This window comes from Tarenaya hassleriana, unplaced genomic scaffold (assembly GCF_000463585.1).
Source record: "Tarenaya hassleriana unplaced genomic scaffold, ASM46358v1 Cleome8, whole genome shotgun sequence".
NCBI lineage: Eukaryota > Viridiplantae > Streptophyta > Magnoliopsida > Brassicales > Cleomaceae > Tarenaya > Tarenaya hassleriana.
Genome location: NW_010970490.1, coordinates 3,201,176 through 3,224,427, shown reverse-complemented (window position 1 = coordinate 3,224,427; position 23,252 = coordinate 3,201,176). Strand labels below are relative to the sequence as shown.

Here is a 23,252-nt window from a genome sequence, read left to right as displayed (position 1 = left end):
ATTTAAAGGGCCTTACTGGTTATAGCATATATATGTTTTGGGCTTGAAACTTGAGCCCAAATTCCTTCCTCTAGCTCCAACCCGGTTTCTAGGGTTCGTTCGTTCACGAGAACCTGCAATTCTGCAAGCTTTGGTGCTCTGTCTCTGCTAGTTGGAGTTGAAGAAAGATCTTTGGTAGAACTGGTAAGAAAACATGCCGTCCTACGATCTGATTATTGGTTTAAGGTTTATAATAAGTTGAATTGGGACTTAAAGATACGTACTTTGCGTTTGATTTGATGATTTTGGTATTGCTGATCTATGGATTTGTATCTGTTAGCGTGTTCGATAGGTGTCGTTGCTTGGAATTCCATGTGACAAGACATATGTTTCTATAATTTTTTTCAAGTGATTGGAAATTGGAGTTGTTATCGTATTCGAGTGTTGAAATTAGGGATGAAACGAAAATGATGAGCTTTCTTTTGGGTAAAAAATTAGGGATTTGTGTTGATGTATCCTTGCATTGGGTTTATTTCGTTGTCGAATTCTGATTGTGTCCCACGAAAGAGGGTCTTGATTTGATCTGTGTTGTATGGTTCTGGAGGGTATTAAAGGTGGAAAATTGCAGTGTCTTATGAAATTGTCCACTTTGAATTTGGCATTTGGCTTCTGTAAACGATTCGGGTCTCTCTCTCTCTCTCTCTTGTTGTTTTGTAGGAGAGAGATGGGGGACAAGACGAAGAAGACATTCATGTTCATACGCCTCTTGTCGGCTGCAGGGACAGGATCCTTCGATGTAAAGAGGAAGATCGGAGAGAAACTTCTCGAGAAGCTCGAGTTTCGCCCCATTGTTAATCGCCATCTTCTCTTCACTAATCAGAAGATGAGCTCTACTGAACTTGAGCAGAAGATGGACTCTACTGACCTTTGTTGCATCATCTACGACGAAGAAGAAGGTAAGTTGCCTCTCTCTCTCTCATTGATCATGAACTTTCTTAATCTGCTACCTTTTTCACTTTTCACCCCTAATAGGCTAGTAGTCCTGTCTTAATCCAAGTTTGCTTAGACAGTGAGCTCAACCTGATTAGTTTTTTCTTTCATTTTTTGCATTTGGATACAAATGCTGCTGTAGATTCCACTCCAGGTAAACGTTGATTGTCTGGATAATCACATTTTCGCCCTTCTCGCATCGGTCTCTTCGTCTTGCAGGTATCACAGATATCTGAACATTTGGTGGAAATCCGAGTTCTGGTATCCGGAATTTACGAGCTTTAATCCGGGTCATAAACTTTTCGGATTCTGGAACTTCTCCAACCCTAAGCTGCCTCTCATTGATCAAAAACTTTTCCAATCTGCTGCTTTTCACCACAGTAGTAGTAGTGTCCTGTCTTAATGCAAGTTTACTTAGATTGTGATGTCAATAATAACCTCTTTTGTCTGGTCAATCTGATCAGTTTTTCTTTCTTTCTTACATTTGCATACAAATGCTGCTTTAGATTCCTCTCCAGGGCAATGTTGATTGTCTGAATGATCATACTGTGGTGAGTGTAATCCCAAATTGCACATTTTAAACTCGTTTACTGGTCTGATCCGAATTCAAAATCAGTGAACAATCAATGATCAAGATCCAATCATAAAGCTTGTAAAATTGGTAAGTTCATCTATAAATACATGCGGATATAGGCGCACACACATGTACATATATAGAAATCTTTTGTATATTGAAGGAAGAAACTGAAGTCAACATCTTTGACTCCGAAATTTCATGGAAAGATACGGTTTTCTCTTGTAATACCATAACCATCGGTGTGTGTGTAAATTGATGAAAAGAAGATACCGATGTATCTGAGCATATGGACAAAGAGACGAGTACCAAAACAGTAGTTGATGAAAAACATGGGTGATATTTTCCCGAGAAAGTGTCGGAAAATGACAAGAACATCGGTCGTTCTCGTCATCTTCCTGGCGACTTCGGAATCAAGAGTGCTTAAAATATTCATTAGAAAAAGAATGAGAAAATGATTGAACGTTTTTAATTTGATAAGGGCAATAAAGATCAGAAAACGAGTGGACTGAATACGTATATACACACAATACATAATACATAAGGCTTAAAGGTGTCACCTTTTTTTCCTTGCTGTGTGTCAGTCATGGCTTCAGCTAAAATTAAATAACCAAAAATAGGAGGACAAATATCTCAAATCTTTCAGATTTGCTTATCTTCGCAGAATATTTGTCGAGGGTTTCTTAGAGATTTTTATAATTTATTTGGTTTGATTGGTCCGATCGATTAAAGATGCTAGAATCGGCAACAAAGCCACCTCGCAATGTAATCGCCGGAGATTCTTCCCCTTCTTCCTTTCCGCAGGTATTCAAAAAGAAAAATCTGGCCTTTTTTGTCTCTTCTTTTATACTTTTCCACCAAATGAAGCTTCTGGGTTTTGTGGATTTTGGGGTAAATTTGATAACTTTCTCTCTGCTGTCTGTATCTGATTCTTGATCTAACGACGGAATCTGCGAAATAAGCTAGGAACGTATCTGGGTTTTCTTCCTTTTTTCCCCCAATTTTAATTTTTTTTTCTCATCTGGGAAATTTTGTTGGATGAGCATGTGTGAAGGTCGAGATGCCTGATTAGCCATGGGAGTTTCTGTAAATCTAGGGTTCATCTGTCTATAGGCCAAAAAGACTGTGATCTCTGCGCTTTTCCCTCTTGCTTCGTTTGTCTGGAATCTGAAGTACTCAAATCGTCTTTGAGATTGCGTGAATGCTGCTGTAGATAGAGAAAGAAGAACTGAACTATCAAAACCCACAAAAAAGAAAAAGGTCTGAAATTTGCTGTGATGAATGTGGATTTCTGGGAAATGCAATCTAGTGTTCAGATCTTTCAATTATGACTTGGGGACTTCTTCAGTTATTGCAGAGATTTTCCCTTTTGATGAACATTAAAAACTGAGTGTTTCTCCATGTAATGGTTACGGAGTTTCAGGAACTTTATGAAACTGAAATGACTGGCACGAGATTTCGTGTGTTCGTCGTCCTGGGAAGCAAGTAGAGAATTGTGCTGTTGTTGCTCGAATTGCCGATACTGTATTTCTTTCCTTAGCAAGGAACGATATTGCAATCTGATTTGTTCCGTCCTAGATTTGTGGATGAGAAATTCATGAACTTTGATGAACACATGTTATGTTACTAATAGTTTGATCATCAGGTTAAAGAAGAGCCTAGTGGAAGCATACCGAGTTCTGGACCAGACGGAAGGCACCAGGATCTTTCAGTCCAAATTCCTCCGAGGCCCATTGCGGTTAGTAGCGGTTGGAACCCAAAAGGTTCACTGAAATCACTCACTTCATTCAAAGGAAGCGGGTCATCGTCATCAGGAGGGTTCTTACGAAGTTTAAGCTTAAAAAAGAAAGTTTCTCTACCCGATGCTGAGAGTAGCTCCCTACTAACACCCGGTCTTATGAATTCTACCGAAAGCTCCACTACCACAGATTCATCAGGTTTTCCTTACTGGAAAAGATGCACTTCACTTCCTGCTACTCCTGCCACCAAATTGTCTCCGGTGATATCTACCCCTGTGCCAGTTGAACAACCTAAAGCTAATGTGAGTAACCCATGTTGGAATTCAGTCCTCGGTCTTTCATTATTAATCGGAAAGTAGAGTTCCTTTTGCCGAGGTGATGACCCCCATGCGTAGAAGCTCCAATTTTCTTTCCTCTGGATTCTTCTTTTCTTGTCCCAGCTCTTTGATTGAAAAGAAATAATTTTTTTGCTGCAGAAAGATGCAGTTCGTCCAGCAGTTTCAAGGTCATTGTCCATGCCCGGAAGAAACAAAGTTATTGTACGATCAGTCTCTTTCGACAACCGCAAAGAGCATGCTTCGGCTGAGACCAGTGATGGTACATGCTTTAAGACATTAATATCAATTCATTTTTATAACTAGAGCCTTAGTTTGATGGAATTGTCTTCTAGTTGATTAAGCATCATAGTGCTAATATTCTCTGAAAGTCTCGAGCTTTTTGCTGGTTGCCTTTGAATTGAATTGAACCACAAGATGCATGGGTGGATTCACGAGAAAGTTGAGACGTGGGTATTGATATTAGGAACAGATTGTTTCATAAGCTGTGTTTTTTCTGCGTACTACATGTTAGCTTCTGATCAATGAGTGGCAATTTCCGATTCCTTGTCTCAGCAAATCCGTCAAAAGACAAATCTTAGCTGTAATGTTATATGTACCTTCCTGAGTATGACGATGTCTAATTCCTTTCTTTTCTTTCTCTCCAGCGGATCAAATCACTCCTGTTCCTCCGGAAGAGACCGATGAAGAAATTCCCGAGGAAGAAGCAGTGTGCAGGATCTGTCTAGATGTTTGCCAAGAAGGCAACACTCTGAAAATGGAATGCAGCTGCAAAGGTGACCTCAGGCTTGTTCACGAAGAATGTGCCATCAGGTGGTTTAGTACGAAAGGGACGAGAATCTGTGACGTGTGCAGACAAGAAGTCCAGAACTTACCCGTGACTTTGCTTCGTGTCCCGACAAATAATCAACTGAACAACCAACGTGAACGCAGTCAGCAGAATATGCAGTCACAATCCGTCAGGTAAAAAAAATATCTTTTGTTGGCTCGTGGGGAGGAAAATGTTTGATGAGTAGACGGTTTTTGCAGCGCCTGGCAAGAGTTTGTCGTGCTCGTTCTAATTAGCACCGTCTGCTACTTCTTCTTCCTTGAGCAATTACTGGTAATAACAATCACAAATCATCGGCCTTTTGTTCTGTTTATTAGCTAGATTAAGTTTTTTGCAAATATGTGATGAAAATTTATGATTTTTTGTAGATTCGAGACTTGAACACGGAGGCTATCTTCATCGCAGCGCCATTTGCATTTACGTTGGGACTCTTAGCATCGGTTTTCGCAATCATTCTTGGTAAAGAATCACAGCCACAGAATTCAGAAACTCCAAAGTCTTTCCCTTGTTTTCTTTTCTGGTGGTTGAAAATTTCGAAACTGTGATTGTTTATCCAAAACCTGCAGCTATCAGAGAATACATATGGACGTACGCAGCCCTCGAGTTTGCACTGGTGGGCATGTTCTCTCATCTGTTATATGCCACGGTACGTAAAAATTTTCAATAATGACTCGAAAATCGGAATACCCTTTTCCATAAAATGTGATCATCATTCCCATTGACGGATTATAAGCACCGGCAAAGATTACTCATTTGGAAAAAATGATGTTATTGTTTCAGCTCGGGATATCAGCAATCTACGCGATCATGTTATCGGGGATTCTAGGGTTTGGGATATCGGTGTGCCTAAACTCTTTGTACCTTCATTATTTCGCGTGGCGTGTACGCGTCACCACGCAGAACTCGGATCCAGTTTAGGTCTCTGTTTTCTTGTCCTTTAGAGCCTGTGTTCTGGAAGAACAGAACTGCCGAGAAGTTAAGATTCTACTGGAACTGGTGACTTGTAGATAATGTATTTTGTTTTTCTCTCTTTTTTTTGGTGTCCTTCCAAAACAGATCTTAAACGGGGTGTCTTCTTAAATGGGCGATGTGAGAGAGGTTTTGTTGTTATTTTGTTGTGGAGTTGAAAAGCTCTTGATCCAAGTGCGAACATCGCGCTGTTTTCCGTATCTTGGCACGAACGTACTGCTGTTATTTGCATTCTAAAACAGCACGCGTTCTTGAGTTAATCGCACCACAACAAATGTCAACTCCCGCACGATATTCTTAATTAGTAGGATTGGCAAACGTCCATTCCTTTCCAGAATCTCTTCAATTTCACGGGCTTTACGAGCCATAAGCTAACGAAAACCTATACAGGCAATGCTTCAGCAAATTAAACTGATGACTTCACGTCACTAATTCCGGTGAAGCTCACATCTTTTAATCTCAAAACCCTAACAGAACCATCCAGAGAGTCATGAACTGAAGACGCTTCCGGGCAAAGCCTTCGGATCGAGCTCGACGCAGTTCCTCAGAGTGCCACTTTTCTGCCTGGTTAACCTAAAGGACGGGACTCGATGGGAGAATCTCAGCAGCTCGGATATCGGAAATGTCTTTCTCGCCTCGGATCTTCTCTTGAAAACCGTGCCAAACCTGCGTAAGCGCTCCAACGTCATAACCCCGTATTCTCTTTCATTCACATCAAGTACTTCTACAATGTCGTATTCCGAGCTCTTCAAGTCCGAGACTTTGATTCGGTCACTCCAGTTCTTGTACATCGCCCAAACTTCGCCGCCCTTGGGGAGGATGGTGAACTCGGTCCTTTCCCACGAGGATTCCGTTTCCAGCTCATGCGAGAAAGCAGACACGTCAGTAATCGTGTCCAACCGGTCTTTCTTTAAGCCGAAAGTTCCGCAGCAGACGGGCATATTTCTGTCATGCCACTCGATGACATTCTCTGGCAGAGACTTCAGCTCCAGCCAGCTTATCTGCAGTTTAAGTTCTGGGCCTTCCGGATTTCGTTCCACTTTCTGAATCTTGGCATAGTTCTTGGGTAAGGCATCCTCTTTTCCGTACAATGCCCATATCTGGTCAACTTGAAACTTTTCCTTCGATTTATCAGTATTGAAGTTTTTGAACCAGGTTTTAGGAATCATGATGCTGTCCGAAGACCAAGAATCCTGGGTTGTTGACATCGGCCTTGATTCCACCTGCACTGTTGATGCATTCGGAGGGACAGAAACAGATACCTCTTCGATGTTTTGTGGTAAAGCAGCCGGGTCAAGTTCATATGAACCTTCTGGCACGCCTTCTCGTTCTTTACCTGTCAGCCTGAATGATGGAACACTGTGGGAGAATCGGTATAATTCAAGAGGATGAACCTGAAATGTGTCTGATCCACCCTTAGCCATCCGACAGAAAACACTTGAGAATCCTTTCACTTTATACAATAATGCAACAGATGCACCAGCCGCTTTGGAATAATCTGATAAGATCTCAGCAAATTCATACTCAAATCCACGAGGAGAATCACCCGGGTCAGTTGACCAGTTGATGTCCCAGTTCTTGAAGAGAGCCCATGTCTCCCCTTTTCTCGGTAAAACCCGACAAGACTTCTTGTTTATTATTCCTCCACAGTGAATCACATGAGAGAACATGGGACGATCCACCGTGATTTCACTGTTCCCAAACACAAATCTACCAACCCCTATAGGCAAGTCTGCGTTATCCAATGAAATTCCGTTGTCATCATCCGGTTCTGTCTCTAGCCACGTGATACTAAGCTTAAAACGAGAAGTAAAAACCTTTCTGATGTAAGCATAAAATCGAGGCATTCCATCACGTGTATCATAAATAGCCCAGATCTGGCCAACTACAAACTTACGATCTTCCCTCAACTCATCAAAGTCATTGAAATCTGGATCAGCATATTCCAGAATCTTTGGTTCTTCTGAACATTCTGACATTGTATCCTTCTTAGAGTCATGAGAAACAGAGTTTATCTTAACTTCAGAATCCTCGGAGCTTACCCCAGAGGCTCCCACTTGGCCATTTTCTTTTTCTGTTGACTTCTTGTTCCTGTTTTTACCATTTGGCAAGGTTCCATTGGAGGAACAATCTGATTGCTTTCGAATTCCCGACTCTTCTGCCTCTTTTGCATCCCCATTTTTATTGGACCCTTCTTGATTTTGCTCTACAATGTTGTCGTCATCGTCACTAACATTTTCATTATATGAAACACGGCGTTTGCTACGTACAGACCTCCGAGGCTGCTGTCCCCCAACAGATCCCAACCCTTGTCCAGCTGTAACATCACCTGTCTCGTCGATTATAATATCTTCTTCAGACTCGCTGCTACTTTCACAGTCAGAGCTTTCACTGGATTCAACTATCTTCTTTCTCTTCCCACTGATGTTTCCAGCACCAACCTTAACAGGTACACCGTCTTTTTCAGGGCAATGCGAGGAGGATGTCTGTGGATTATTCTGCCCTGCACTGAATGGATTTTGATTCGGAACATCCTGCTGTTGGGGAAAACCATAAGTTGCTTGGCTCATGCCTTGGGTTGGGACATTTTTCTGTTGGGGAAAGGAGAAATTTGTTTGAACTGAGCTTTTGGCCCTTGGAGCACCTTGACAAGGGATTTCAAGAGATGTAAACACCTTTGTGCAACTCTGACAATTGACAAGTTTGTTGATATGTACCCTCGCATATTCATACCTCGTGCGACAAAACGGACATGAGGTCCAAAAGTTTCGGGATCTGGATCCTGCAAAGTTGCTCCAAGTATTATGATTCGTCTGGACAACAGGCTGAGTGTAATATCTCGGAACCTGTTGAGGAAAATATGATGGTGCTGGTGCAGGTCTGTTCACGGAATTGAGTTTCATGTCAAAGAGTGACCTTTTATCTTTATCCAAAAGTATTCTCTGAGCTTCGCCAATCAATTTGAAAGCAGCTTCAGCTCCGGGCAGTTTATTCTTGTCGGGGTGAAGCAGAAGTGCGAGCTTCTTGTACTGTTTCTTGATCGTAACAACATCTGCCTTCCGCTCAACCTGAAGGATGTCATACCAGTTCATCTCATTACCAAACATCTTCTCTGCCGCAGCACAGTGCACATCACATACCATTATCATATGGGAGATATTCTCAAGGCTGCTGTCCAGCTTTTGAGCCCTCAACACAAGTTTCCGAGCGCCACTGAAATCTGCCTTTCGCATCAAACCCTCAGCCATGTCTTTGGCCCTAAGAGCCTCATCTTTGTTGATGCTCATTATCAGACAGAACTGACACGAGCCAAGGAAAATCCAAACACGATGAAGGTCTCAATACATTCCCCCAAAACCCGAGATGGAGACAATTGGTTCGCAATTTCACCTATGGTGGGCTCCTGCCTCCTGGTAAAGAAACATCAGTCCCGGTCAGATAAATTTTTCTACACAGAGCTAGGGGTGGGCACAGACGGGTACCCGGACTTTTTAGGGTACCCTTACCTTGGTCTCGGTCTCATCGGGTTTTGATGGGAATGTCTCGGTCTCTTTCTCATGAAACCCGGATACCCGCAACACAAGACCAGGTACCCGTGAAACCCGAACCCGTGTATAATTAAAAAAAATAACCTGTAACACGGAGGAAAAGACAATCAATCAACCCATCTGTTCTAATTCAAGCTGCGAAATGGACACAACTACAATACCACAAAACTGAACACATATAAACTGGATCTAGATTATTAAACACAACAATCGATGCCGCTGAAAAAGTATAATCTTTGACAGAAAAATCTCCAACAAAATACCGGGAAAGACCACCATTCATTTCGCATTGAGGAAATTGTATAAGCCAAGCAGACAAAATCGATAACCCCTAAGAAAGATTAAGAACAAAAGAGCAGAAACATGAGAGACCCAGGTTTCAATCGCGGGGAGACAAAAATATCACCGTCAGGGTACAGACAAAAACATCACGGCAGATCAAATCGATGCAGAACACTTACCGTGATGTGGATCCGAGCAAGGTGAGACCAAACTGAGAGTGAGAGAGAGCAAGGCCAAGGCGGAGAGGAGAGAGATTTCGTCAGACAGAGGCTGTAACTCCTGAGGGTGGCGACAATGAGGACGAGAGTGAAGAGTTAGGGTTAGGTCAGGGGTTGATATTCTCGTAAATGTATTAAAAATAAAGGGTATTTTTGTAATTTTCTAATCCCAAAGAAACGAAATCACTTCGAGAAGAACAAAAACCAAAACCCTAAACATGTATCTACACCGAGCGATGCCCGACAGCCGGATTCAACGCCGAACTCAGATGCCAATAGCAAAACAAGAAAGGGAACAGTTCACGGGAGCAACACGAACGAAAAACATTCGAACAGTTCGATCGACAAGAGAACAACAATTTCGAATTTCGACAAAAACGAAGGCAGATCGTCGAATGCAAGCAAGAGCCGCACCTGATGCAGTCTCGGCAAAGGGAGAGTGAGTAAGAGACGAACCTTAGAGAGAGAAGACGGATCACTCCAGGATTTTGTGGGGGAGAGAGAGAGAGAGAGAGGAAGACGAACGGAGGAGAGAAATGGCTCACGTCGATGCAGGAAATTTTTTTGAACTCCCTTCTCTTTCTCACTGAACGGGGGAAAAACGCCATCTATGATGTTGTTGCCTTCTTGTAATTTCCGGCAACTTCAAGGCTATTTTGGTCTGATATTTCTGTTATTTGCAAACAAGTCCTCTATCTTTTGCCAAATTGCTTTTTCGTAATAAGAATTTGGTTAGTTTCAAAATAGATGGAAATCTATCAAAGTAAATGATAAGTAATTGTATCTTGATTCAATAAAGATATTAAATATAACATTTTCAATTAAATTAACTAGAGTATCCAAATATTTAAAAAAATTAATTTTTAAGAATATGAACTATAAAAATATCTTAACTATTTTAACTGTTTATACACTATTTGGTTTTTAAATTTATCCTTTAACGGTATCAAACCTATTGAATACGCTTTATTTCAATTTTATTTTATGGTTTAAAATTAAATGGTATAAAATAAAGATAAACAATTGATATTTGATATTTTAAAACATGAAGAAAAAAAAGAGAAAAAGTAAACCCAGATAACGAACCAAATACAATGAGAATCAATCGAACATATATATTTAAAGAATAAAAGAAAAAATCTATAATAGAAAGCGAACCGATAAAACCAAATTTAGCTGAATCAAAATAACAGAAAAAATTAATTGAACTCAAAAAATATATATAATAATTGAATAAAAATAATTTTTTATAAATATTTAAAATATTTAAAATAAACTATGGCAACGACAAGAACAAGAACATGAGCGCATGATTTAAAAAATTCTAAATATTTTATTTGAACATTATTGAGTTTTTGTGTTAGGGTTTCACTTTTCAATTTTACTTCTCCATGCCCACAATGGGCTGGGCACGGGTCGGATACCCTGAGTTTTAGGGTATCCGGACTTCGTCTTCATCTTTGCGGGTTTTGAGAAAACATTATCTCGTTTTCGTTTCCGTGAAATCCGGGTACCCGTGATTCGGATACCCGTCGATGAATTCGATTATCCGAGGATACTCGAACCCATCCAATTATTTAGAAAACGTTGACTTTTGTTGAGTTTAAGTGTATTTTAGTAATTTAATATAAAATATTTTTAATAATTATCATAAATATATCAAAATATCATGGATATAATCGCCATTTTATTCGTATACGGATACCCGAAGGTACCCGTCGCCATTCAAATAAAACCCAGACTCGAACCCCAATCCAGATTTTCGGCTTTATCAACCTCGTTTCCGTCTTCGTTATATAAAGGGTACCCGTATTTCAAGTACCCGTGAGATCGGTATTCGAAAACCCGCAGATTTCAAGTACCCGCGCCCACCCCTAGCCCACATTCTCTCTCTAATCCCAAAACCGATACAACAGTCGTATTCTGAACTGAACCAGTTCTACATCAATGGGATCTCCCGCTAATTTGATTATATGTTTTCTATTGTGAACTAAAAATATTTATTAGCATTAAATGTTTTAATTTTTTGATTTATTTAACTAAGTTTGAGGGGAAAAAAATTTTACCATTTAATAAATTTGAGATTACCATTTTTTGAATAAGATTGTGAAAAAAATTCAACCTTAACGAATTTATGGCATTTTTCATCCGTTTTTGAACAAAATTTGTATGTTTTCTGGATGAAATTCATATGAATTTTCATGCATTTTCATATGGATTTCATATGTTACCAAACGTTTTTTACGGTGAAAACTAGTTTAATGCATTCCGTACACGAATTTAGATTAAAAAAATGTTATGGTTATTTAAAGATTTTACATGGATGCTAAAGAGAGAAAATTAAGAGATTTACTTTAAAAAATGGAGATTAACGTAAATTAACTTTTCACATTTTTTAATGTAATCTTGATATTTTCAAAAAAAAAATGTATAGTCTGCAAATTGCAAATAAACATTTTTCTACTTGCAAAAAACTACTATATATTTTAGGGAAAATCTCATATTCCCCCACAGATTTGTCAAAAAATGTACCAATTTCCTACATGAATTATTAATTTGACAAGAACTTACATCCAAATTCGAAAATTTCAAAATTCCCACACTAATTCGGTAAATTCGTTGCAATGTCCTACACATCATTACAGCGTGAAACGTTGAGGTATTCCGTTAAAATCTCAGCTGACTTGACAGGACACTTCGGAAATAATGTACACGTGTATATGCCACGTGTCAAATCTTAAAACATGAAAATCTGAAAAATTAAACCGGATCGGTAATTTGAAAACCAAAGAAATTGAAAAAAAACGAAAGAAAAAAAAATCCTAAAATCCCTAAACCCACGATCGCGGGGAAGAGAGTACCATAGGGGGGAGTGTAAGGGAAGAGAGTATCGGACATGCGAGACTCGGGGGTTTTGTTTCGCCGAGGAGACCGTCGAGTCGGAGGAGCCGAGTTTCGTGGCGCCGAAACAGGCCGTCGCCTGGGCACAGTCTCGCGCCGGACGAGAAGCCTCGCCAGGGGAGGATATCGCGCCGAAACAGGGTGTTACGCCGGAAGAAGCCTCGCTGGGGGAGGGCGTCGAGCCGAAACAGGCCGTCGCCTGGCCAGGTGTTGCGTCGGAAGAGGGACTCGCCGGGAAAGGGCGTCGCGCCGCAGTCGCCGGGATTTGGGGAGAGTGAGAGGAGAGTGAGAGGAGAGTGAGGAGAGTGAATGTCGCGATAGGGTTAGGGATTTTAGGTTTTTTTTTCTTTCGGTTTTTTTTTTTCAATTTCCTTGGCTATCAAATTACCGATCCGGATTAATTTTTCAGATTTTCGGGTTTTAAGATTTGAAACATGGCATATACACGTGTACATTATTTCTGACGTGTCCTGCCAAATCAGCGGGGACTTTAACGGAACACCTCAACGTTTCACGTCGTGTACTGATGTGTAGGACATTACAATTAATTTACCGAATTAGTGTGGAAATTTGGAAATTTTCGAATTTGGATGTAAGTTCTTGTCAAATTAATAATTCATTTTGGCAAATGGAATATGGGATTTTTTCTATATTTTATTATGATTTTTTATTTTTATATTTGGTTCAATTTTCTTTAGTTTGTTTTTAAAAATTAAATCTAGCCGTTTTGTAAAATCGGATCCGGAATTTGGTTTATATATAATTATATGTACATATAAGAGGAAACGTTGGACACCTAGCAAATATACATTTTTTTTTTTTTTTGCACATTTTGCCAAGACCCATTATTTTCTTTAAATGATGACATTATTTTATATTATCTCATTGTTGCGTCGGAAGAGGGACTCGCCGGGAAAGGGCGTCGCGCCGCAGTCGCCGGGATTTGGGGAGAGTGAGAGGAGAGTGAGAGGAGAGTGAGGAGAGTGAATGTCGCGATAGGGTTAGGGATTTTAGGTTTTTTTTTCTTTCGGTTTTTTTTTTTCAATTTCCTTGGCTATCAAATTACCGATCCGGATTAATTTTTCAGATTTTCGGGTTTTAAGATTTGAAACATGGCATATACACGTGTACATTATTTCTGACGTGTCCTGCCAAATCAGCGGGGACTTTAACGGAACACCTCAACGTTTCACGTCGTGTACTGATGTGTAGGACATTACAATTAATTTACCGAATTAGTGTGGAAATTTGGAAATTTTCGAATTTGGATGTAAGTTCTTGTCAAATTAATAATTCATTTTGGCAAATGGAATATGGGATTTTTTCTATATTTTATTATGATTTTTTATTTTTATATTTGGTTCAATTTTCTTTAGTTTGTTTTTAAAAATTAAATCTAGCCGTTTTGTAAAATCGGATCCGGAATTTGGTTTATATATAATTATATGTACATATAAGAGGAAACGTTGGACACCTAGCAAATATACATTTTTTTTTTTTTTTGCACATTTTGCCAAGACCCATTATTTTCTTTAAATGATGACATTATTTTATATTATCTCATATGGTAACTTAAAGCACAAATTATTTACGTGTACAATATTGGTTTAGTCGTGTCATGTCATGTGATTATTGCAAAGAATCTATATATATATATATATATAAATAAACTAATAGTGCATTGACATATAACAATACATTACTTTGAAAATTCGAATTTTTTTGGATGATGCATACAAAATTAAAAATAATGTAAATATACTATCACAACGTTTCCACCTATAAGAACATGCCACCTGTCAACAAGACCACCATTCCCTCCACTCTAGTCCCCACCCAATACAGCCACTCTCAAAAAGAAAATCAAATTAAGAAATTACAAAAGAATTCATCCGTAGCTCATCTGTCTCACACAAAACAAAATTAATTTTAGTTTAAATGTGATAACACATTAATTTTGTTATACGATTATAAATTTTGGAGTTTATAGTGATTTTTTATTATATTTATGATTAAAAAAATGAAGGATATTATCTTTTTTAGCATTACAATCTCCACTTTAACCAACACCCAAAAAATTTCAAACAAATTTATCATTTTCCCTTAAACTCTACAACCAATAGAATAACGCCACGTGGTATCCACCACAAAGCCAAATATGATTTGGAGGAGTAAAATCACAGAAATACGGCATCCTATAGAATGTTGACAATATTTATAATTTATATAAAATATATACTGAAATTCAAGTTTAGAAAGAGAATTACCATTGAATTTCTTCTCGTAACGAGTAAAGGAAATCATTTTCATATTCATCCAACAAAAATTGCGAAAATCATTGCAAAAAAAAAAAACAAAACTCAAGCTAAAACTTAAAATTACGCATATATATATATATATGTATGTATATATACATGCCTTGAATATAAAATAAAAATCCTATGAATGCCCTCTTCTAGGTTCATTACAAGATTGTTCCTTTCCCTCCAAAAACTACTTTTTTATGTAAAAAAAAAGTTTTTTTTTCTGAAAAAAGGTTTCTTTATAGAGACAGTATCATTGCTCCACAAACGCAATCTGATCAGTTGAGAGAGAGAGAGAACAAAAAAAAAAAAGGAGATCACTTTGATTTGTTCATCATTGCATCAAAAAAAAAAAAAAACAAATGGGTTCCTCTTTTGTTCTGGTAACACTCATCACCACCACCATCTCTCTCTCGCTGCCATCTCTCTCTCATTCTTCTTCTCCGACAGCCATCCCGTCTTCCCCGACGATCTCTCCCTTCGAGCAACTCTCCCCGGAGATCGCGCCTCTCCTCCCTTCACCCGGCGGGGCTCATCCCTCCGCCGACGGCTCCTCCGCTGTTCCGACCATCCCCTCCTCCCCCAGCCCTCCGGACCCCGACACCGACCTCGCCGACCCCGATCCCGCCTTCGCCCCCGCTGCTTCTCCGCCGGCTTCTTCTCCTGCTCCGCCGCGTCGAGTCACCGGAGCTGTCTCCGCCGCCGCCGCCGCGTTGTTTTTCTGCACTCAGCTTCTTGGCGCTTCGGTGTTATGATGATGATGATGACGATGTTGATCTATATATAGAGATGATGTATGTATGTATGTATCTCCCCCTCTGTCATATTGTTTTTCATCATGAGTTTTGTTCCAAAACTAAATAATTTTTCTTTGATTTTCAATCAGTAATTTTCTTTGTATTACGCTCCTCTTCTACTCCTCTCCTTTTTTTTTTGTTGAAATTTCCTTTTTAAAAAAAAAAAAAAAAAACTTGAGAATGTGAATCTTTGCTGTTACAATCATTGAATTTTTCACTGTACCAAATAAAATAAAGGGTAACCAAAAACTGTGACAACAGTAACGTTTGAGCTCAGTTGCATTATTTAAGTTACTATATATATATACATACATATATATCTATGTTACTATATATATATATATATGGTATTTTACATTTGAGTGCATTTTCATACACATTTGAATGACCAATAGTGTAAATCTATGATCACTTTTTCTTTTCAACATCTATGTATACGCCTATTGTATATATCACAACTACCTCAAACAATATGTGAACAAATAGTATATTATACAATATATGACAATTATGTCAATTAATTAACATGCATTCCAAAAAAATAATTAAGAGAATCTATGATTAGGTGAATTTCATTTGTCTGTTTCTGCATATTGCTTTTTCATAAAGGACCTTTTGGAAAAGCATGATTTATATATATATATGTTTCAAAATTAACATAATGTTGCTTTGCATATTTAAAGAACTTGCCAAGGTTTTAATAAGTATAGGGTTCTTATTGTTGCCTTTGAAAAAGGTAATAACAACGAAGGACCTAAAGCCTATTTACCATCTTTTGTTGAAATTGGAAAGAGAAATTTATTAATCACGCTAAAAAAATTTAAAAAAAAAATGGATCTGCATAGATCATAGGTGATTTTGATCTCATAGGCGTGGTGTGATTGGAGCAAATTATAGTGTGTAAATCAATATTAATTTACTATAATAATTTGATTTCAATTCGAAATGTGAATTTCGATGAGTTATTATTATTATTATTTTTTGGCATTTTTGACATTTTTTTTAATAAATATTTATACGGTGCTTTTGTCATGTTAAAGATCATAGTTAAAAATAGAGAGACTGAATAACAAAAATAATAATTTTTTTTGACAAAGTGTAAAAAACATAGATCAACAATCCATTAAAACACAGACGGGCGAATAATTGCATAATTCCAAAATTGCCAGATGGGTTAGTGCATGTGGGTTGCTGGTGGGCAAAGCAGAAAGCGCACTCTTTTTCTTTCCTTAAATTTTATTTTATTTTTTAAATTTTTTAATCTTTATTCTTGTATCATATATAATATCAAATTATATTAATGCAGTTATTCTCACATTTTATTACTCAAAAACAATGTATATATTGCAATGTCTAAAAAGTAAATAATTTAACCCATATATAAAATCTAAAATGATGTAAATTCTCTATGCAATTCAATTTATAATGGTATGCTATTAATTTAATAAATAAATGACTTTTCTTTATCCCCACAAGTGTTGTGTTGGTCCTCAGTGGGAGCATCCTGAAATTCACCATTTCATAAATTCCGTAAAATAATCATAATAACGTTACAAATGTATATATATTACATGTTTTTTTTTTAATTCTTAATATACATATGAATGTTCAGCCTCAAATGCAAGCTAAAAGTAAAAGCTACGGTTTCCGAAGACTCTAGAAGGAAAAGAGGGTTTAACAAATGCGAAAGCCTCTATCTCGAGTAGAGTGTCAGTAGTATCATCATCACATCAATGTTGCATGACTAATATGTATTAATCAAGGTATTAAGTTATAAAATCAATCTAAAGAAAAACTTAATAAATTTTTTCCTTATGGATTACATTGCAAAAGATAGAGAATAAAACCCTTTGATTAGTTTTTTTTTCTTGACAATTAAATTATATCATTCAGAAATTCGTATAAGCAAAGTATCAAACCGTGCATCACAAACCCGCCCAAAAAAAACGCGGTGCGTTCCCAAACGCACTCTCGTGTATTTTCCGAACGCAGACGCAGTTTTTGACGTCTGCCGTCGGACGCAGTAGCCAGACTACTATACCTTTAACCTACAAACCTATTTCATAAAGAATTAGAAAAAAAAAAATTCTAACCCAAAACCCAACCCAAAAAAAAAATGGACCGGCTAGCAGTAATCACACCACAAACCCAAACCCAAACCCAAACCGGGAAACTCCCCACAAACCAATACCAAAACTGGAGAAGATTAAATAAAAGCCGGTCCATTTCGCGTCCGCGTTTCAAACGCCGAGAAACGCAGTAGCCAGTCAAAACGACCTAGTCTTTTCTCGTGGAGTTTTCATGGATCACCTTCTTGCTGTTGCTTGGTTTCTCCTCCTTGCGGCCACTCTCGAACGCCGGTCTCCATCGGCGAACCGGGATCGAAAGGCGACACACCACGGCCGCCAAACAACGGACGCATGACCGCGTTGTCGAACTGTCTCCAGTAATAGTGGACCGTTCGAGACGGAGTGGTGAAAAAGGTACGCAAAGTGGTCGGACGAGAGATGTTGTAGTCTGATTGGTAGTGGTCGTGGTCGTGGTCGTGGCCGTAGCCGTTGAGCAGTGGCTCGTGGAAAGACGATACAGGAATGGACGGCTGAGGAGGACGATGCAAGTATTTCACTAGCGGTTTCGTTAGTATTCCAAACACCTGCATTTGGTTTCGGACAAAAAATTGAGAATCATAGAGAGTAAACGTATTTACGAATTGACATAAAAAAAAGGTTGTAGCTTTTGGAATCCTGTGTTAGAAAACTCGATGCGGGTATTGCGAAAACGCTGTCTTTCATACAAATCGAAATCATACAATATATGGTCAAGTGTGCATCAGAGTGGAAGATCAAGAATTTGCAACATACGTACCACTGTGCTGAAAAGAACGACGGTGATCGTGCTGGTGATCATGATGGCGTTTCCTAGTAACTTGGTGTGGCCCGAGTTTGTGAACTGCGTATAGAGATGATATATCGGTTAAATAGATGAAGAATGTTGGATTTTTTAACCGGTTTTGGTCCTGAGATATTGTTCATCCATCGAATTCTGTGGTTCATGTTTGATACCTGATTGTAAGCAAGAGCCATGGATACAGCACCTCGCATCAGACCAGCCCACCAAATCGTAACCTGAAAAGATCATCAGTATCAAATTTCGATGGGATTGAAGCAATATATGCTGTAAAAGCCATCATTTGCTCGAGTCCGTACTTGCTTTTTCCAGTCGATTCTTTCTTCCGGAGAGGCCTTAGTCAAGTTGGATAGGAAGGATAACGGGAAAACAAAGGCTGCTCGTCCGAGAAGAATGAGTCCCAGAAGAATCGAACTCACTCCAACCGATTGGGGAGCACTGTAAAAAGAAAAGGATGAACATGAAATCTGAAATATTTTTCTGATCAAAGCTTAAGTTTTAAGGTTATATATATATATGTTCTATCTTCGTGATCACCTCACCTGTTGCGTATAACGTTCCACTTCTCGATGTCCATAGCGTCCATGCCAACGTAAAGAAAGATAAAAATCTCGGCTACAAACGACAGTGTGGCAAAGGCATGTCTGCAAGCATCAAACGAGGGATAAACAAACATTAGCGGCATCTATATATAGCGTTTGCAATAAAGAAAGATTGAACATTTTATCTGTTATGTTAACATTCTTGATGATTTGAAACTGAATCTTGGAACCAAATGTTTCATGTTTATGGGAAATCTTTTCATATCCTCCAGGACAAAACACATGTTTCTTCCGGAAAAACATCATAAGACTTATAAAAGAAAGCCTTACTTAGTAGTGACCCTTGAGTTCTCAGTCACGTTGTGCCATGTATAGTGAGACATAACGATCCCGCAGAAGAACACGGTCAAGATAGCGCTTAATTGGAACAGCTAAAAAAAAAAACAGAACATGTTCGTTTTCCTGTCAGGTTCTCGTTAGAAACTGTACATTGCCTAAGGATTGTGCCGGAAAAAGTAGCGGATGTTCTTTGTCTTACCTCAGCCAAAATGTATGAAAGGTAAGCCATTAGCATCATCAGAGCAACTTCACGATCCGTAGAGTGCCTGATATTTGCAAGAATCACAGGAAACTGTAAGAAACTGCCATTACCACTTTATACACACACATATATATAGGCATGTTTGTGTGTGTGTATATATATGTATACCTTCCCAAATAGAGCTTCTTGATAATATAAGCACTGAGCAATCCAGCCTGAAGGGATGATGAGAAATTGAATGGATCAGGACAGGAGCAGAGTATGTATCATGGATGTGTGTATAGGCAAAGAAGCTTACAACAACTCCAAGAAAGGTGCTTAAGAAGAAGAGATTAAAGAAGTTCCCCGCAAATTTCAGGGCGAAGGTTGAGTTGATGTGTGAGAGGTCGAATCTCTGTATCGCGTTGAAGAGCACGACCGATGTGGCGTCGTTTACTACTCCCTCCCCGAAAACCAGACTGTACAGCAGAGGCGTCTCGTCCTGATTCAACACCTGAACAAACAACGGAATCACGCTCATGAACTCCCCTTTTGTTCTACAGCTACTATACCCCCGAAAAAGTTTCACCATCTTCCGTTACAAGTCGCAAGATTAGTTGTTTTATAGATTTTGATTTCTTGTTTGTCTGAATATTTTCATACCTGCAAGGTGCAGACAGAGTCTGTAGCAGAGAATATTGCTCCAATGGCTGCAATCAGATTGGTGCAAGGCGTTGAATAAGGTACGGAGTTTTATGAACAAGAAAGAAAGAACGAAAGAAAAGAAATATTTCGGCTACCTAGATAATCCGACATGCTGAGATACCCGATATTCATCTTCTTGAAAAAATGCATAGCACCTAACCGAAAACATTAGTGAATCCCGTCAAAACATATTCATTGATTCGCTTAACCGAGCTATCGATGCAAGAAAAACCATGTAAGAGTGGCGATTTCGATACCTAGTGATATGATGACGAATGAGATCAGAGTTCCAACAGCACCAAAGAGCATAATGGTCATGAAGTTGCGGAAAAATTGCTTCTTTTTCACCTGAAACCTGGAAAAGGAATTGCTCAGAAACCGAATTCAATTCCTTACACGTTGTTTTCCATGCCCTGAACCATTATAAACTTACCCTGCATTGAATATAATCGGGGGCAGGAGATAAATGAAGAACAGATCCTCACTGAACACCAGAATCCGCGAGCTCTTCCCTCCGCTAATAAGCAAGATCACGACACCAGTGCACAAGCCCTGCAATTCATCGGCAATTTCCACCTCTAAGACACATACTCTTAAAACCGATCGGTAGCCGTTTCTTGTGCAATCCAGTTATATATATGTGTACATGCAATGTGCGTGGAGATATTGAACGTACGATGATAAGGGCGGTGATGGATTCATTCATCCACCGGCTCTTCTCTAGCAAGTGGCCAAGCACGATACAGCCGCAAAGCAGAGCCACGAACAGGTTCATGGACACGACCGAAGAGTGGTCGGATCCAAACATGTTTGTCAGTAGAGGATTCCACCCCAACGCCATTGAACTAGCAACCGAGAAACTCAATGAGATAATCCGATAATTTTCCGCTTCTGGATCCTTAGCTTTCGGATTTCAGCAAATTCTGTACCTAGCAAAATCCTGCAAAAAGAAGCGGCAATGGAATTCAAATCCTGATCCAAGTGTTGAAGCCTTTGCATAACTGGCTTCGGTTTCCTGTTTGGCAGCCGAGAAAGTTCACGAAGTGCGGGAAAACTGAATCGTTTTCAAATTTCTACGACTCTGAAAAATCTCAGAGCCACGCAGAATTCAAAATCCGAAAAGAAATTCGAAGAATCTTGTGCCAATGCTTTTTCAATCAGAATCAGAATAATTCTCCGAATAACATATATAGAAATAAAATATAAATATAAAGCAAATCTAATCACATTGGAAACCCGAAATAGAAAATCTATCTAAAACAAAAGTATCTATATATATCCAGAGATTCGTATATATCTCTGATACATTCACAAAATATTCAAACCTAACAACTTCCACAGCTGAAGAACACAGAAACGAAATCAAAATCTCGGGTCAGCGATTTTCTATAAGAAACGAGGCGATCTCACCATCGCGCTTGAAACAACACGAAACTTCTACTCTTACCTTCCTCTCTTCCTCGCACGAAGCTCCGATCTCAATAATCCATACACGTTACAAGGATTTGCCCAACAACAACAGGTATTTAAACAAAAAAAAGATCTATACAGAACTTAAGCGCATGATTCAGTAGCTAACTCACCTAACGAGTTATACCGAGTGACCGAGTCAATTTCAATTTGACTCCCTCGGGTTCTCGTTGTAGTCAGAGAGAGAGAGAGAGAGAGAGAGAGAGAGAGAGAGAGAGAGAGAGAGAGAGGGGGGGGGGGACGGGTTCTCGTTGTAGTCAGAGAGAGAGAGAGAGAGAGAGAGAGAGAGAGAGAGAGAGAGAGAGGGAGGGAGTGAAGACGGAAAAGAGAGACCGCGAAAAAGGTTAATTTATAGAGCTCGGGGAGCTGAAAGAAGTCAACTCTTTCAAATTCTATTGACTCAATATCCACCGTCCGTTTATTCGTTATCATAAATAGCAACATCTGAACGGCTGTGGGTTGTCCTTACGCTGCTCTCACCCGCAGGGGAATAACTCGTTGCTAGTAGTATGATCATGTCTGGAAAAGAAATAGCACAAAGGAGGGAACATGCTTTTATTATTTACTTAGGAATCTAAAATCAAATAATCTCCTGACTGTTCCTTTTATAGCAAAAAAAGCGAAAAATGAAAATTTCATATTTTATATATCCTCTTACCAAATCTAACTCTATTTATTTACCGACAAAATCCGAGAAATATATTAAAAATTAACTCAATAATAAACTAACGAAATTATCGTATTTTAACTGCCAACGGATTCTATTATGGTACGTAGATATCCTAATATCTCCCCGTATTTATCCAATGTAGATATTATCCGTATTATCTATCGTTTTATTTTTTTAATCCATCCAAAAAAAAATTGAGATCGGATTTAAAATAGTAATTATAATCTCCATTGATTAATATTATGGAATTTCGTATTTAACAAATTATAATGTGATGCTATAATCTGTTTCACTCTTCCTGGTAAATGTCATTAAATTAATAAATTAAAATAGGCTTGTCAAATAACAACGCATTGTTTACAATTTTTATGTTTTGTGGCAGTAATAACTTTAATTTTTGCGAGTAGTAAAAATAACTTTTATTCCAATGGGACGTGGGATCCCACATATTAAATTAATTTTTTTCTTTTCTCGTTAATAAGAAGATATTTTTTGTACTTCGATAAAATAACTTTATTAGTGGTGAAAAAAGGACTTTTGAGCAGAATTCTTAACGTTCGGATTTTATTTATTTTTTTCAAAAAAGAAATTACATTTCGGTTAAAAAAACGTCACATTTAAAATCATTCTATAACATAACACTAATAATTAACTTGTCTAATAAACATGTTCAATGTAAAGATATATTATAGTTTTGATTATCGATATTCTAACTTTTTTTAATTTTGATCGTATTATACTTACTCATTTCGAATCAAATTATCGTTAATTGCTTGTCGGTTATGGTATGGTGTCGGATTAAATAAAAGTAAAATTGAAATGAAAAAAAAAAAGAGAGAGTAAAGAATGGAATGTTAGGGAAATGGGGAGCAAAAAGAATATCTGAAATGAAAAAAATAAAGACACGTTTGGAAGGTTAATTATGATTACACCCAACCACTGGGGTGCTTGTGTTCCTCGGTGGACTTCTCCTC

General features: G+C 38.4%; 5 protein-coding genes across 8 annotated transcripts; 3 read left to right on the top strand and 2 right to left on the bottom strand.

Moving 5' to 3' along the window:
- The first annotated feature begins 75 nt into the window (after window positions 1-75).
- Window positions 76-1,554, top strand: LOC104802731 (50S ribosomal protein L33-like). The gene is made up of 3 exons (XM_019201266.1): window positions 76-183; window positions 697-935; window positions 1,189-1,554. The coding sequence occupies exons 2-3, from the start codon at window positions 704-706 to the stop codon at window positions 1,203-1,205; spliced, it is 249 nt and encodes an 82-aa protein (XP_019056811.1). The 5' UTR covers window positions 76-183; window positions 697-703; the 3' UTR covers window positions 1,206-1,554.
- A 549-nt stretch (window positions 1,555-2,103) lies between these two features.
- Window positions 2,104-5,556, top strand: LOC104802730 (probable E3 ubiquitin-protein ligase MARCH10). The gene is made up of 8 exons (XM_010526468.2): window positions 2,104-2,347; window positions 3,189-3,584; window positions 3,759-3,879; window positions 4,265-4,580; window positions 4,647-4,719; window positions 4,815-4,905; window positions 5,013-5,092; window positions 5,227-5,556. The coding sequence occupies exons 1-8, from the start codon at window positions 2,276-2,278 to the stop codon at window positions 5,362-5,364; spliced, it is 1,287 nt and encodes a 428-aa protein (XP_010524770.1). The 5' UTR covers window positions 2,104-2,275; the 3' UTR covers window positions 5,365-5,556.
- Window positions 5,557-5,716: 160 nt separating this feature from the next.
- Window positions 5,717-10,065, bottom strand: LOC104802729. Of its 3 annotated transcripts, none has more exons than XM_010526466.1 (4): window positions 9,878-10,065; window positions 9,425-9,524; window positions 8,922-9,047; window positions 5,717-8,825 (listed from the first exon to the last, which is right to left on the bottom strand). In XM_010526466.1, exon 4 carries the CDS (start codon window positions 8,700-8,702, stop codon window positions 5,904-5,906), a length of 2,799 nt encoding a protein of 932 aa, XP_010524768.1. In that variant the 5' UTR covers window positions 8,703-8,825; window positions 8,922-9,047; window positions 9,425-9,524; window positions 9,878-10,065; the 3' UTR covers window positions 5,717-5,903. The 3 variants fall into 3 exon arrangements, with proteins under 3 accessions (XP_010524768.1, XP_010524767.1, XP_010524769.1); XM_010526465.1 differs by having other exon boundaries at window positions 9,920-10,065; XM_010526467.1 differs by lacking the exon at window positions 8,922-9,047 and having other exon boundaries at window positions 9,920-10,065.
- Window positions 10,066-14,849: 4,784 nt separating this feature from the next.
- LOC104802728 (classical arabinogalactan protein 25-like) lies at window positions 14,850-15,576 on the top strand. Its single transcript, XM_010526464.2, has one exon. It carries the CDS (start codon window positions 15,030-15,032, stop codon window positions 15,420-15,422), a length of 393 nt encoding a protein of 130 aa, XP_010524766.1. The 5' UTR covers window positions 14,850-15,029; the 3' UTR covers window positions 15,423-15,576.
- A 1,724-nt stretch (window positions 15,577-17,300) lies between these two features.
- Window positions 17,301-21,825, bottom strand: LOC104802727 (sodium/hydrogen exchanger 3). 2 transcript variants are annotated; one of them, XM_010526461.2, is made up of 15 exons: window positions 21,722-21,825; window positions 20,815-21,078; window positions 20,572-20,690; window positions 20,396-20,493; window positions 20,234-20,293; window positions 20,097-20,143; window positions 19,753-19,947; window positions 19,623-19,669; window positions 19,452-19,518; window positions 19,244-19,344; window positions 18,914-19,015; window positions 18,671-18,809; window positions 18,527-18,589; window positions 18,330-18,413; window positions 17,301-18,117 (listed from the first exon to the last, which is right to left on the bottom strand). In XM_010526461.2, exons 2-15 carry the CDS (start codon window positions 20,977-20,979, stop codon window positions 17,764-17,766), a joined length of 1,641 nt encoding a protein of 546 aa, XP_010524763.1. In that variant the 5' UTR covers window positions 20,980-21,078; window positions 21,722-21,825; the 3' UTR covers window positions 17,301-17,763. The 2 variants fall into 2 exon arrangements, with proteins under 2 accessions (XP_010524763.1, XP_010524764.1); XM_010526462.1 differs by lacking the exons at window positions 20,815-21,078; window positions 21,722-21,825 and having other exon boundaries at window positions 20,396-20,486; window positions 20,572-20,651.
- Window positions 21,826-23,252: the final 1,427 nt, after the last annotated feature.